General features: G+C 47.4%; 1 protein-coding gene across 1 annotated transcript; it reads left to right on the forward strand.

Moving 5' to 3' along the window:
- Positions 1-8,202: 8,202 nt before the first annotated feature.
- Positions 8,203-16,319, forward strand: CSF3 (colony stimulating factor 3). Its single transcript, XM_019550328.1, is given in 4 exon segments — positions 8,203-8,975; positions 11,397-11,504; positions 12,709-12,855; positions 13,258-16,319. Coding segments are annotated over 4 exon segments (708 nt in total). The 5' UTR covers positions 8,203-8,702; the 3' UTR covers positions 13,438-16,319.
- The last annotated feature ends 284 nt before the right edge of the window (positions 16,320-16,603 follow it).

Here is a 16,603-nt window from a genome sequence, read left to right on the forward strand (position 1 = left end):
CAGGAAGACTATGTCCACTGCTACCCCTGCATCTAATGATTTGGTGATCTGTCTCTGGCAGCCTTTCAAAGAACTGAAAACAGCTTCCGTGTCTGCTCATAGTTACCTTTTCTCTCAACTAAACAGACCTTCATCTAGGAAACAAGCAAGAACAAGGCAGTGCTGACCCAGAATGTAAGGAGTCCCTGCCTGTAAGCTGCATAATCTAATACAATGATTCTCAGCCAGGGTGATGCAGGTATTCAAACTGTTAGGTGTGCAAACAAGTCACAAGAAAAACCCAGAGATTTCCAATAGGAACCCTAGTGTTAAATCCATTCTACCCTGCTGTGGGCTTTCTGAGTTGCTTGCAACAAAAGAATTGTTCTATTACTTTTCTGTAGTCAAAAAACAAGTGAAAACTAAGAGCTGGTATTTTTGGGAGCATCAGGGTAGGGAAAATGAGTGAAAGGAGCAACTGGGAACAGCTGCATGTGCTGTTCTTCCAGCACTCGATCCTAAAAATTGCACCTGCCAGCAGATCCAGGTACCAGTGATGCTGAGGACAGGTGACATCTGGGATCAGCATGAGGCCTCTGCTTGTAGGACTGTGACAAGTGGAATGTCAACCTTGCATAGGCTCTGCTGTATGCAAGTCAGGGCCTTGTTCGCTTGCTATAGACCACAGCCAAAGTCCCCTGCTCCTGCCTGCCTTTGTGCTGATCTGCTGTCCATGGGAGTAATCATCTCACCCACTTGCTGCAGGGGTCTGGCCCAGGTAGAAAAGATCCAGAGGAAATGTCTGGCTTCTAAATCCGGTGCCAACTTGCAGTCCTAAACCCAGTTCTCCTCTCCCAACCATGGAAGCCTGCATGGCCACTGAGGAAATCTCACATGGCTCCACTCTTTGCTTTAAAGTTCTTAGTGGGCCCAGCTTGAGAGACAGGAGCCTGGTCCCATGTCTCCCGTGGTGTGCACTTACCAAATGGTGCCACTAGAGGGAGTCACCTCACTAGTGAATGCCCCTCTGCATCATCATCTTCTGGCAAACTCCACTACACAGAGGCCAAGTTCTTGGTGCCAAGGCAAAATCCTCCTGTTGAGTGAAGGGAGCAGGACATGGACGTACAGGGTGGAACAGTTCCAAGATGACAGGCCAAAAGTGAAATCTGCCCCAGCAAATTCAATAGCTTGGTAAGCAGCGTGCACCCCTGCTATGTGGAAGACTGTCTTGAATCTGAGTCTCCCACCTTGCAGGCAAGAGCCCTGATCCCCAGGGGCTGGTTAGCTTATGCACACACATGTACATGGTTTTACTGCAAAGCAGAACAGGAAATTATTTCAATTCTTAAGCCATTCCAGAGGCTGGGAAAGTCATTTCCAGCCTAACTCAGCTCTTGACCCCTCCACCTGCTCATCCAACCCTGAGCTCTCTTCACAGACACCTCAGCAAACGCCCCTTGGTGGCAGCCCACAGCTCCCCTGGCCACACACACATCTTTCCAAGCCTGCGACTCTTCACCAGATAAGGTTGGTGGCAAGTTGTTCTCTGCCAAGCTGCCCTGGGCTGTACTGTGTTTTCAGGTGCACTGGAGGCAGGCAGCAACCTGGACAACCTGGGTGGTGAAATACCAGGGCAAGGTTAGGAAACAGTTATGCTGCTTCACTGAAATGGAACTTCCTATTTCAAATGCACAAAAAAAGCCCTGCTTGCTCTCCGGCTATGAAGAGATTGAAGAACAAAAGACAGGGAAGAATTACTCATCAGGTTGAAGTGCTGCATACACAAAGACAATGGCAAGATCAGAATCCATGTCATCTGTCTCTCCTGGAATGGGGTGATAGCCCCACACCTTCCCAGGCAGCTGTTCCAGGAAAGAGCTGCTAACTCTTGTTGTTCCAGGAATCCAAGCAGATGACTTAGCCTCTTCTGTGCACAGGGGGACTCCAGTATGAAGCAGCACCGACAAACAATGATTCTATCATTCACAAAACCCACTGCATTCAGACCAGAGCTGGAGTCTTGGGGATTGGGGGGGGAAAGGGGGGGAGATCAGTAGACCCACTAGATAATGTTTCGGGGAGTCTAAGGGAGATAGGTGTCGAACTCCCAGTGTGCTGCAAGCTTCTAACTCCAGCCCTGATCTATGAAGACTGGTCTGTGCATCGGCTCTAGGTCCGAACATCATATGAGAGTCTCTTACTACTGTGGTGAGAACAGAGGGGTCCCCCTGGGTAGCCAGTCTTCGGCTCTCGTCTCCTACTGCCCACGTGCACACAACCCTACAGGAACATGCACTGAGACTGTCATCCCCATTTTTGTAGGGGAACTTGAGGCATGTGGAAGGGAAAGGTCATTCTTAGGGTCACAGGGCAGGTAAGTGGCAGGGCTGGGACTAGCACCCAAGTCTCACAGTAATGGGGGGGTAGGGGGGGCAACCAGGGGCACCAACCCGTTTGCTGCCCAGAGTGTAGAACTGCCTAATAATGCCTCTGCATTCTTCTGACACCCTATCTGGTCCCATACACTGGAAACAAGGCCTGGGTTAGCTTAAGGCCCCAAAATATCTCCAGATACTCCAGTATCCTCATAGAAAATTGGAGTTGGAAGGGATGTCAGGTGGACATCTAGTTCAACCCCCTGCTCAAAGCAGGACCATCCCCAACTCTATCATCCCAGCCAAGGCTTTGTTAAGCCAGGTCTTAAAAACCTCTAAGGATGGAGGTTCCACAACCTCTCCAGGTAACCTGTTCTTTGCCTCCTAGTGAGAAAGTTTTGGGTTTTTTTAAATATCTAACCTAAACTGCCCTTGCTGCAACCTGAGTCCTTGTTCTGTCATCTGCCACCACTGAGAACAGTCTCACTCCATCCTCTTTGGCACCACCCTTCAGGTAGCTGAAGGCTGCTGCTACCCCCCACCCACCCTTCTCCAGAATAAATGACCCCAATTCCCTTAGCTTCTCATAAATCATGTGCCCCAGCCCCCTAACATTTTCATTGCCCTCTACTGGACTCTCTCCAATTTGTCCACATCCTCTCTGTCATTGGGGGCCCAAAACTGGACGCAGTACTCCGGATGTAGCCTCACCAGTGCCAAATAGAAGGGAATAATCACTTCCTTCAATCTGATGGCAAGGCTCCTACTAATGCAGTCCAGTATACCGTTAGCCTTCTTTAGAAAAAGGGCACAGTATTGACTCATATGCAGTTTATTGTCTACTATAACTCCCAGGTCCTTTTCTGCAGAGCTGCTGTTTAGCCAGCTGGTCCCCAAACTGTACTGGTGCATGGGATTGCTCTGTCCTAAGTGCAGGACTTTGCACTTGACCTTATTGAACTGCATAGGAAGCTGCTCCTTTCTGTGCAGAGGCTGGAGGATCCAGAAAAAGTCTTCCCGGTAAAGTTTCTGTGAGCCCCAAATAGGGAAGAACAAGCAGCAAGAATCAGTGCCTGATTAGACACAAAATGGGCCACAGCCACCAGGAGGACAAGGTCTCCCCCTCCACCCTATTGTATTTTACACTGGTAGAACAAGTCTTCCCTGGCAGAGAAGTGTCCTGGGCAGTAGGGCTGGTGGTTAAATGAACGGAGCAGACCGAGAGGTGCCTGATATGCCCCAAGCAAAGTCTAACTAAAGGAAAATGCTCTAGCTGAGGGCAGAGGCAAAAGCAGTACAGGCAGGGGAGTGATGGAGAAGCTAAAGGGATTCACAGGCTAGGGTTTTGCAGCAGCACAGGCCTTGCAACACCTCAGGGCTCAGAGACTTCTGAAGCTCCTCTGCAACCCCACTGTCCCCAACCCACAGAGACAAGGGCAAGAAACAGAAAGAAGGCACAGGGTGTGGAATTGCTCCAAACTCACCTCTACCACCCAGCCCTACAGACGGGATGGCTGCCAAGCACTGCTCCGGGCTGCGGTCCCCAGAGCAGGTCAGGGGTTGATCTCTCAGGCAGGGACTGGGACTCCACAGTACATACCGTAGGCATGTAAGCAACTACCCCAACATCCTCCCCAACCAAGGAATTTTATTTTAGTGGATCACTTTAAAGCAAATTAGCCCTCCCAGCAGGGAAATACCATACCCCAGGGGCATCTTCAGGGCTGAAGGTTTGCTACCATTGTACATGGAGACATCCAGACATTCCAGTGATGGGTGGTGCTGCTGCATCCTGGGCTACCTAAGCAACAAATCATCTTCATCCCCAATTGTGGCCCTGCTGTTATTATCCTCACCGTACAGATGGCACTGACAGGTCAAGTGATTTGCCCAGGGTCACACGGGAAGCTGGGGGCAAAGAAGAGAAGGGGATACTGGGCTTCCAGCCTAGTGCCCTAAGCACCTCATCCTCCTTCCTCTCTCTCCCAGAGAGACTTGGATAGACCCAGCCAAGTGGCAACACAACTGGATGCAGTTGCATTGCCAAAGTGCAATCTCCACTACATGCAGTTCCACTTGCAATTGGGCAGTGCCTGAAGCTAATTGAAAGAGCTAAGCCTTGTCCCAATGGAGAAATCTGAGAGAATCCAGGATTTCTTAAACCAGGCTCATCTCCAGCCAGAGAGCTCCATCCTGTCCTCCACTACACCAAGGGAAATCAGGAGAAGCAAGGAAGAGGATCCAAGATGACCTTGGCCTGCAGGTTCCCATGCAACCTCAGCCCAGGATACAAACATCTACTGTCTTTTGGGTTAAGATCACAAGATTTCTGCTCAGCTGCCAGACCCCATGTGCAAGGGGAGTCACCGAAAGCCTAGCTCTCTCCCAGAAGGCACAGGCCCCAGGACAAAGGTAAACTTCAGCTGGGGCCATGAGGAACCTCCCCTATCAATGAGACCTCTAGACACAGAATGATCCCTCTGGGAGACAGATGCCCTATCACCAGGGGCAACTCAGCTGAGACTCAGACCCCCAAAATGTACTGCCAGGATCAGAACATGGAGTAAAACTAAGGTTCTGCTTCCTCTTACCCTGATGAAAGGGCCCTGTGTGCCCATGTCAGGTGGTACCGAAGAGCGCCTATACATGATCACGGAGGCTGCTCCAACACACTGGAATTCCAGTGCATCAGAGCACACTTGATTAAGTAAGGCCACTGGAGTATAGCAATTGCCAAGCTCCAGTGGCCTCCTAGGTCTCGTGTATCAGCATCCCCACTGAATGAGCTTTAGGTCAGGTCCCACACTGCCCTTTTGAAATGCAGGGACACTGATATAGGAGACACAGCCATACTTTAATTAGAGTAGTTCTTGGAGCCATTCTGATTAAAGAACCCCCACCCCCGGAGCATGTGTAAGAGTGCCCAAAAGGTCCATGGCTCTGGTTTGCTGGCAGCATGGTTGCAGCAAGGGTGCCAGCATAATTAGTGGCAGGACAAGATTGGGCCTACACAAGAATGAGTGGGTCAGCAGGGACAGACTGGGGGGTATTGTTTCCAACACTCACACTTGGGGGCAAAGGACCCTGGCTCAAAGGTCTCTCTTATCCCATTGCTTTGTTAGCCATCCCTACCATCTGTTCCCTCATCACAGATGCAGGAAGGCTTCCTTCCAGGGAAGCTAGAACCCTGCTGTGATACCAAGAGAAGGATTGTGCTTACCCAGCACACAGGTCACATTTGACCTAAACTCCGCTTCTCCTTTGCCTTGAGATCATGCCCGCCCTGTGTCCCCTGCACCATCCATGCCCTTCCTGGGTACGTGGGCAGTTTCTTCCCCAGAAACAACATGTGGGTTTACTTGCTCTGTTTGTATTACTGATTCATTTTTTTCTTCTTAAAATCCCCAAATAGTGAAAGCGGTCAGTGCTGCGACCTGACTCTGCGTCACCACTGGCCTTCCCCTAACCAGCCCACATGATCTTTCATTTTAGCGTCAAGGAAACTTGTGCAGCCGCTTCAGGGCACACCTTCAAGAGCTTCGAAGTCCAATGGCCTGAGGAAGGATTTCACAACATCCTTCTTTTCCTTTTCAAAGCTCTGCTATGCCTCATGTCTCAAAACCACACTGTGGAGAGAGGGAGTCCAGCCACCTGGGGCCTGAGGGAAGCTTAGAGATTCACAGGAGGTGAAATCCCCCATGCCAAAGCTCTGCAAATCATGACCCTCTTGAGCCCAACCCAGTGCCGTGCTGCCTCACTGGTCCTCAGCAGAGAGATGAACACTCCTGAGCTGGTCTGGGGATCTGGTGCTAATCACATCACTGCAGAACAACAAAGCAAATTGTCCCTAATGAACACCTGCATTCTGTTGAACATCACTGGTGCCACCACTTCCCAAGGATGGACATCAAGAAGAGGGAGTAGAGCAGAGAATGGGGGTCCTGGCTTCTGACACAGCCTCCCCCCCCAGCCCACTAGACTATAATTTGGCAGTCAGAATCTCCAACAGAATTAGCACAAGGGGGTCTCAGATCTTCCTTTCCCGTGTCCTTGTGACAGAACTTGCATATTTCATTGAAATCTGACAGGCAGCACCATGAGCACTGCTGCTATGGCCTTGAACTTGCATCCTCTAGGCTTCCTTAGCACCCGCATTACCCCAGCCATGCTAGTCTGAAAATCATAAGAAAGTAGGGCTAGAAGGGACCTCATGAGGTCATCTAATCTACCCCCTAATCCAGTCATCTAGTCCAGGCTGCTGGCAGTGGTAGCAGTGGCCAAGCCAGCAGCATGGAGGCTATTTTATGCTCCCTTCCCCCAAAATTGTGCTGCTGCCTCAGCCCTTGCCTCCCTTTCCATGCTCATTTGTCCCCACCAGGGCTAGAAAGAAAGGGCCAGATCAACAGCTGGTGTAAATCAGCCTGCATCCAGTGCTCTGGGCCACTATATATTTTATATATAAATGTGGAGCACAAGCATGGGAAATGAAGGGTGCTTTCCTTGGCATACTGAGGTTCAGGGAACCCATATTCTTAGCCCATATAGCCTGGAAAGGTCAAGTGAGTTGATCAAGACTGCACAGGGGAGTTAGTGCTGGAGCGAGACTAAAAGCGAGACTAAAAGCTATGGGGCTTCTGGCTCCCTAGTGTATTCCCTGTCCTGCCGCACAGCAAAGAGTCCCATGCCTCAGTTTCTCTGTCTGTGGATAACAAACCTACTTCATAGGGATCTGCTCATAGTTAGTAAGATCCACAGCCCGCATGCCACAGTGAAGGCCTCCAAATCTGTGGCAGAGATATATACCAGGAAACAATGGCAGGTAACTAAAGGTAATTGTAGGTGCAGCACATGACATAGGAAAGAATGTCATTGGTTCTACTCGAGTTTAAAGCGATAAGAAAAGCGCAACGTAAAGGTTATTTCACCTCCTCCTTTATGATCTGGTGATAGCACTAAACTAACAAATCCCCAATTCTCAAGTTGCCTGAGAAGACACACACTATTCAAGCCCAGTAATAAAAAAGATTCTAAAAAACAGGAATTAAATCAGCAAGTAAGTAAACACACATACTGAAGGCCAGCTGGAACACTTAAAAGGCACCTGCATCCTACTGAGTCCCATTTATTTGGTTGGGTGGCATTTTATTGCTAGGTCAGAACTTTTAAGTTGAAGTTGGGAAGTAGATTTTGTAAGCAAACCACACCCTGATGAGTTCTGAGACATCATTTCGTCTCCCAAATTAATTTTTGATGGGAATGAAGGAAGTGGCTGATATTTTGGGGAGCAGCTTTTTTAGGGTGGCTTGAAAGGGCAATAAGAATCCACTGATTACACAAAAGGAGGGAGCAACTCTCAGGTACTACAAGAAAAGAAGAAAAAAAAAAGAAAAAACAGTCCACGGCTGTCCCAGAGGAATTACAAAATAACAAAATTTTTGCTAACAAAAAATCTAAATGAAAAACAAATGATCCTCACAAATTAAAATTCCTGATGTGCTATTTTCAGAAAAATGTATTTGCGTATTCAATGATTAGTAATAATTGCCTCATCTTATTACATCAGCGTGAATTCCCTGAGTCTTCTATAAATATCATAATCAATAGGAGTCTCACAGCATTCACGAACAAAAAGGACTGGTGCAGCCCTGCGTCTGTCTTACACCCTTTCACAGTGCACCGTCATAAAACAAGTGGGAGGAGATACCGAAAGGCTTTCAGGCACTAGAATGAATCCTCTGAGAAGTAAGTATAAGCTCTTCACCCGACAGCAACAGAAATCATAGGCACCATTTCCTAGTTGCAAACTGCTTGGATTTACTATATGCAAGGGGTCTGGTAAGTTTATTTTTGGGACTAGCAACTCCTGGGTTGACTTCTGGGGGAGGCTTGGATAGTTTTTATGGTTTTAAATGATTTTAAAAAAAAATTTCTCCCCTCTCCCCCTTCCTTTTCTATTTACAATCAGGAAAATTATGCCAGTGAGGATACAAAAAGTTAAGAGATGCACAGCTTATGCAGGCAGGAATTACCTTCTGAATATACATAGCAAGGCGTGTTTCACTCAAAAAACATTTGGAGTTCTGAGCATCAGAAAATAGAGGGGATTTAAACCAGCTGGCTGATGTGATTTTAACTAAAAGAGCTTTGATATGTAACTGCATTTTGTTAAACTAAGATCTTTGAGTAGGAATGTGTTAGAAACACTAAATGGGAACAGTTCCCCTTGAAGGTTCTTCAGGGTGGGAACTGTCTCTTACTGTGTAGATGTACAGCACCTGGTACATTGGGTCCAATCTCTTTCAGGGCTGCCTGCTGTTACTGTCATTGTGTCACGATCTCATCTGAATGAACAGTGAGATCACTTTTCTATCTCTGTGTTCTGCACCTCTGGATTCTTCAGCACTTACCTGACTCACGTTGCTTCTTTCTCTCCTCCCCTCACCTCCAGCTATTCCATCCTTGCTGTTGAGCACTCTGCTGTGCTTGAAATACATCGTGCTGCATGCAGCTCCTCTGTCGGAGTTCTCAGGGGACCAGGGATTCCAGCTGTTTCTGCAGAAGAACTTGGAATTCACTCGCAAGATCAAAATGGATGTTGAGAACATGCGGCAGCACATGGTGAGTAGTTAGACAACCAAGGAAGAGAAGTGCTAAGAGCAGTCAGGGGCTGCTGGTGTAGAGGTGATAAAATGTAACCTGAGATTGGTCTCCAGAATTGAAGGAAGAGAAGTGGTGGGAGCAGAGAGATGCAGGGACTTGCTGGTATCTAACAAGAAGATAGACATGCACCCGCTGCTAGTTACTGGGATTTGTGATGTGACAAGTTTCTGGGGGCTGCTGTGACCTTGACAGGAAGTTGCTTCCCCTAGAGCAGCAGCCTGGAGGGCACTTGGCTATGAGAAGTGCAGAAACTCAAAGTTCACAGTCTTGTCTCCAGCTCCAAAAGTGGAGTTCCCTGCCTCTGAGCAAGCTTACATTTCAGCTCCCAAAAGCTTCACCTCAGCAGACTATCTCAGCTCCAGGCTTAGGGACAGACTGACAGACTGAATCCTATACAGAACAGGCTTTCCCCATGGCTATGTCCCAACTCTTGATAAGTCTAGAGAGAGGGCGTGTTGGGGGAACTGAAATTAGCAGCAGGCACAAACTGTGCTGGGAGATAACTCAGCAGAGAGCTGGCCTGATCACCCCCCAGGGTCAAAGTCTGACCAGCTCCCCCTCCCACCAGCTGGCAGGGTCACTAACAAGGGACCTTTTGATCCAGGAATCAACCAATCTTCAGCCACTTTCCAGTGCCTCGCTAAAATAGACAGCAGGTACCTTCTCCTCCCCCAAACCAAGCTTTAGAGATAAAAGAGTCCCTTCCCCTCCAGGAGGTGACCCAGGCTAATGCTTATCCCAAACAAGCATCTGCTCAGAGGGCTTGGAAGTCTACCCAGCTGCTTAGGAGGAAAAGCTGTCTGCTCAGCTACTGCCAACTGCAACCGTCCAACTTCCCTTTGGTCTCCTCCCTGCTTCCTACAGCCCCACTGCTGCCTGCTGCACTTAGCATAGAAGGATTTTGAGCAGAAGGAATTATTAATCTCTCTTCCCCATGACTTTTGGCTTGGTTCTCTAACAGCTTTGGCACATCCCCAGCCTCCTACTAGCAGTCCTGTCCAGAACTACTCTGGGGATCATGTGGTTTCAAGATCAGACTTCTCAGTTCTTATTCAAAACAACAGCTGCCGATTCCAAATTCAACTGGACTTGACCAGTGATATGCACTGGCGAGGCCTCTGTCCCACTGAATCTGAAGGGGTGTGTTTCCTGTAGATTACAGCCAGTGCCTCACAGTAGTTCAAACTCTGGGGCAGGTATTCTTAGCTGAGTTTTTAGTGAATGTATTTGCTATGGTCAAGTTCCCAAGGTCTTGTAGGACACTACCGGCTAATCTATGCTGCTGTGTTCCTCTCTCCTTTCCTGGCATTCTCAGGGCTGTGCCAAAGGAAAGGCCAACACCGAAGTCAGAACACAGACTACTCGGAAAATGCTGTAGGGAAAGCTCTGGAGGGAGCGAAGGGTTTTGTTTGAGACTGCAGGCTATTTAGACTGCAGGTCTCCCATGTACACACAGCTATGACCTTTTTGTTTATGGAGGGGGTTGCCACTAGAAAGAGGCAGCAAGTGAGTGACAACTGCACATAGCTAAGAAAGGGCCAACCAGGAAACAGCTTGAAAACCCTGGAGAATGTCAGGCTTTCCCTGGGTAAGAGACCCCCAACCCCCACCTCTGCAAACACTACTCATTACATGGCCCACTGACTTCAGTAAGTCAAATTACTCACCTGAGTGTCTGCAGGATTGGGGCTGTAGTCAAGAACCCACATAGGCCAGGTATACAGTATAAAGTGAGTCAGCTTGGCTGCAATTCCACCCAGGGAATATTACAATTCTAGATAAAAGGCATTAAATTCTATTATTCACTGCATGAAGCTGTTGCCAATCTTCCATCTATGCAACAGGAGTTACAATGCATCTATGTGACATGGTTATATCACTTGAGGGCCAGAGCAATAGTACTGAAGTCTCTGGATGAAATGTGATGGGCCATTATGATTATGACCTGTCCAAATGACTGCCTTTGGGCTCTAAGAGGTCTTTCCCTATTGTCTGGCTAAACATACACAGGTTTAGTGTATCTTTAGAAAGATTTCTGTCTTGGGCAGTTATCTGGCCCTTATTATTATAGCTTTTAAAGCTGCTTCCAGCCTTTCATGTATTAAAGCAATAGTGCTGTTACCCTGAGGCAAAATGACCTGACCTAGAACTCTGTAGGCCCAACAAGGAGGGTCAACCAGTGTCTCCAGAGCCAAAGCAAGCGCCCTAACCATTGGGTGTCCCTTCTTCTGTGTGTGGCTCCTTTGCCTAGCTTTAGGAAGGGGGTGGGGGGTATGGCAAAAACTGTGAAGAACCATGCAGACTCCCAGTGAGCTGCACTCCAGTCATGGGGCTTTGCCCTCCCACCTGATCATATCTTCACTTTTTGTCCCACCACAGTGCGATAACTTTCAACTCTGCAAGGAGGAGGAGCTCATGCTTGTCAAGCAGAACCTCAACATCTTCCAGCCATCACTGAATCAGTGTCTGAGCAAGCCCTTCCAAGTGGTGAGTGACTAGAGCAATGAATTTCAATTGGGGTGCCTGGAGATCCTTTCAAGGATGCCGTACAATGTCAGCACTGTTAGTAATGCAAACGTGATTCACAAGAGAAATCCAGTGTTAAAGTAAGAATTCAGAGTGTTAAAACCATTTGGCCCTACTGTGGTCCTTCCAAGTTCTTTGCAACAAAATAATTGCTCTATTATTTTTCCATAGGCAAAAAATGAGTGAAAGCTAAGAACTGGTATTTTCCAAGGGGTGCCTCAAGTCTGTGGAAGGGGGTTGAGTCAAACATGGGATGCCTTGAGTCTAAAAATATTGAGAACCACTGGACTAGAGCTACCCTAGTGTAGGGATGGGAGCAATCCCAGGATTTTGTCCTAACTAAGGGCCTGATCTGTCTCTCAGTGAAAGGGGCAGGATCTCAGCCCCTACTGACTTCAACATGTTGTAAGTCCAAGATTAGCTCCTGCACACTCCATTGCAGGGCTCAAATGCAATGAACTCTCAGCATTGGCTCAACCCTGGTCTCTGCAGAAGGGCCCAACCCTGGTTTCTACAGAAAGCCCTTTTGCTTTGTTGGGTGTCTGACAGCACAGAACCCAAATGCCTCTTGAGTAGCAGTTGCCAGAATCGTTGCTAACTGCTGCTTCCAGCTCAAGCAGGGCCACTGGGGGAGGGTTTCACTTTTGAAGCAATCCCTAAAAATCCCAGCCAAAAATAGCTGAATGGGGTCAGGCTGCTAGAAGAAGGGAAATCATGTTCCTCAAAGCACAAAATGGTGTTGTAATATGACTCAACACTTCCTTGGTCTTGGCAATACCCAGCACCCACAGAAGTGGGGAAGCAGTTCCATGTGGGAGGGGGAAGTCAATGGCAGGGGTGTTCACATTTTCCAGCCCTCCTCTAAGCACCTGTGGACTGCAAGTGAGAGGCATTCTCAACCACAAGAAAACAGCAGGGAAGCACCCTGAGTTCCTCACTTCACTGAGCTAAAGGAACACAGGGGCTGGGGGGGAGCAGGCACAGGCCTGTTTAAAGGCACTTCTACCAAACCCCAACCAGACCACAGCAGCTTACAGTCCACCCCTTCAGTGCTGGATGCAGTGTTGGGTGATCATTCACTGCACTCACCAGGATAAGATGCTCAGAAACCTTGATGCCATCCAGGTCCCTACAGCATTTAAAGAGTTAATGGTCTTCCCCATAGGATGTCTGCTTCAGCCAAATACGGGAGGGACTCCAGACCTACCACGGCTACCTCTTCACCATTGCCCAGCTCTTGCCCAGTCACTCCACCCAAGTGGAAGGCCTTCAACTGGATACCTCCAATCTCTCCACCAATATCCAACAGCAGGTGAGTAGCTCTACTTGCTCCCCTACTAAGTAAAGTGTTGCCACCATGGTGCCCTACGCATGTACAGAGCAGCCAGGTGGGCACACCCCTACAGCAGGTGCAAACCCAACACTGCTGGCTATAACTCTGCAGGTATGTACCAATGATAGAGGCAGCCTGTGTGTCACATGGGGACTAAACCTGCTTGTGCCCAAGTCAGGCCTGGAGCCATTAGCTCACCCTGCCAGCAGCCCTGCTGTCAGCTTCGGTTTCCCAGATCTGTAAGTGGCCCATCCCAAGTCACTGGAAGTCTACTGGCTTCAATGCATTTTGGACCAAGCGCCGACTTCTCCTAGCATGCCAGAAGCTGTCTCTGGTGGGCTAGGACCTCTCGTACTGACGCTGCTCCTCTCTCACCCACAGATAGAGGCTCTTGGGCTGAACATGGGGATGGTGACATACCCCAAGGAGGAAGGCCAAGGCACCCTCCTCACTTTCTCATCCCAGTTCTACCAGCAAGCTGGAGGATACATCATCCTTGCCAACTTCCAGCTCTTCCTGGACCTTGCCTATCGGGTGCTGCGTCACCTCATCATGCCATAACGGGCACAGGGCACTCCACTCATGGGGAGGCACTGCTCTTATTGGCATCACAGCACCTTCCCGAAGGAGTAGCTGCAGATTCTGAAATCTAAAGGGCACATTTACAAATAGAAGGTTCCTAATACAGGAACTGGGTGGACTGGGGAATCATTTAGGGCACTCTCTATTCTCAGGAAGATTCGCTAGTCCTTCAACATCAAAACTTTCTTTCCACCTCAAACTATCACAGTGACAACATAGCCTCTTCCTTGTTTATTGCCTGGATGGGCTTGTCACCCTTGTTTGAACAAGGACAAAACCCAGTGCCTGCCTCTATGCTCCTACCCTGGTTACTATTTCTGAGGCATGTATGGTTCTACTTAACCCTTATTTATTTCTCATTCCCAAGCCATACTGGTGCCTCCTGGCACACAGTCCCAATACTAACCCACATTGGATCCAGCTACCCAGCATATTTAATATTTATCATTATTTAATATTTATGCAGCTTTTAGAACTCAGAGGTGATGCATTTAAATCTGGGGGCTATTTTTAAGGTTAAAAAAAAATCATTACGAGTCTTGGGTGTTGGCACCAAACATGTTGCAGCATCAGGAAGCCTAGATACAAGGCAAACCGCTGCACTTGGGCTGCGATTCCTGCATATTTTTATATGTGCACAATGTAGGTACTGTTTAATATTTAAACAAGTGAGTATCCCCATAATGAGGTTTTTGTTGTTTGGGAGCTGGACCAAGCACAGAACTGGAAGTCCGGGGCTCCTGAACTTTCGGGCCAGCTAGGCACAGGCTCCCTGCATGACTGTAGGCCACAAATTGTACTGCAGTTTCCCCATCTGTAAAATGGGGGTGCTACTGTTTACCTGCTTCGCCGATATGTTGCGAGGCTTACATGGTTAATGTTTGAAAAAGGGGCAATATGAAGAGTGAGAAGGTAGGATGAGAAAGGGACGGGGGGGAGGCTCTTTAGTGAGATCTCAGCCCCAGGAAAGGGCAGGCTCTGCACTCTGCTGGGACTCTCACTGACCTCCCCAGATCTGAGATCTACCCAGCTCCCCTGTGCAAGCTCAACCACTTTCCCCCTTGTACTGCTTCTGTCCTTGCCACAACACAAACCAACATTTTAGCACAATGCTGTAAAAGAAGCTGGAACAAGCGCAGAATGGAGCTGCGGGGTTTGGAATTTACGTCCCAACTCTGCCATGGATGAGTTGCATGCACTTCAGCATGTCACAGGAACATGGGAGTGGAAGGAAATCATCCAGGTGACTGAGTTCAGATCCCTCTTTGTGCCTAACTTTAATATAGGAAGAATTTCCTTCCTCCATGGTTGAAGGAACTTTAAAAAGGATATTTCCCTTTGTTGGTTGTGGTTGGAGCAGGGACAGAGTCAGTCAATGCTGTTTTTATTATGAGTACATTTACTCAAGCTGCAATTATTAGTTAAAAGGCTTGCCAAGAGATGAGACTGTAACAGGCACCTTAATTGTGGTGCATGTGTAATTTCACCATTAAAACTAGGCAGCCTTTTTATAAGTTATTCGTTTTTGGTTTGTTTGTTTTTACAAGTGTACAATCCAATATTCTTTATAACTCTCACAAACTATTTATTGTTTCCTTTCACTATAAACTAATTACTTTATTTATTATAATTTATTTACATGAGTCTTTATTCCTGTTGCATACCACCATCCCTTTCCGTTGGGTTAATCCAGAATTCCACTAGATTGGAACGACTCCTAAACTCTATTCACATCCAAACTGGAGTCATTCAGATTGGACTGTGCTGGAGAGGTTTATGTTGCTTGAATGTTTTCAGTGTGTTACTGCCTCACAGGCAGTATTCACAAGCATGTGGACACACATGGGAGTATACTAGATTGTACTACTCTCCAAACCATCAGTGCACCCAGATGAAGAAGGAACACTCCTGAATGTTTGTAGTTTTGTTTAAAAGCATAGTTTTCATTGACCAATAAAAAAAAAAAAAAAAAAAATCAGAATTTTAAACTTAGCCAAATGACAGGTGGAATGTATTATTTTGTAACTGTCTGTTTATATAATATATATTTGACATTTTTCTATTTATTGTTATGCACAGACCAAATCCACTGTATTTTTTTATTCAGAAAAACTAAGGAAATAAAGATATTTTTGTTGCTTTCAATAACATTAATGTTTGTTTGCATTTATCAGTCCCTTGAGAGATCAAGCTCTATCCGTTTAAGCAGAACTAAACTAATGTACTTTATTTAGGATCCCGGCAGAGAGAGACCTGATCAGTTGGTCACTTGCTATAGAACTCTATATGTTCACGCTAACAGATAATCCTTAGCATGTTGTCAAATCAAATACCTGAAGCCCGGGAGACAACCAATTAGTAGAGAATGAACCTGTTACTAAGCAGAGACTGCACTTCAGCTTAGCCAAAGCAAAAGATGCAAGGTTGTTTTCAAGGTTCAAAGCTGGTTGCCTTCTCAGTCTATTAGCACTAAACTGGGCCTTTCAAAGGAAACAAAAAGAGTTGGGTGTCAGCCTCCATAGGGATTTTGCATAGAATATCTGCACCTCTTGGGAAAAATCCCAGTGAACTCCAGACCTAAAGCCTGGATAAAAATGAAGCATTCTGTTCTTAGGCTCCAATTTTGGCTACAAGCAAATACAAAATACATCTTCGTAGCTCCACCCCACATCCATTAAGGAATGTAGGAAGATGCTAGGTCTAATGATTCAGAATTTCCTCTACCCTGCTCAGAAGCAGCAAGGGGGAAAAAAGCCATTGACGGATCAAGAAGAACTTAAAAAGGGACACGCTTACACATCATTCTACGGCAATCTAGCAACATGCTACATCACTGTACAGCGGCACACTACAGCGATGCAGCAATCGCTCGAGTCTACATGTGATTGCCTGCTACATCACTGTAGCAGCGCACTCCCTGCTTATAGCATGCTGCTATGGCGACATAGCGGGGAAATCTAAGGGTGTGCTGCCTTGTACTGCACCATGCTTTAGTACTTCCAAAAGGACTCTGAAAGGAAGTACTAAAGCACTGCACTGTAGCAACATCACAGTATGGCAACATGTAGACATGCCCAAGGATAATTTTCTTCCCCACGTTCTTTCTGATACCTAGAGTTCTTGTCAGCTTCCTAAGCATGCAAAC

Source organism: Crocodylus porosus, unplaced genomic scaffold, assembly GCF_001723895.1.
Source record: "Crocodylus porosus isolate Cpor-Errol unplaced genomic scaffold, CroPor_comp1, whole genome shotgun sequence".
NCBI classification, from domain to species: domain Eukaryota; kingdom Metazoa; phylum Chordata; order Crocodylia; family Crocodylidae; genus Crocodylus; species Crocodylus porosus.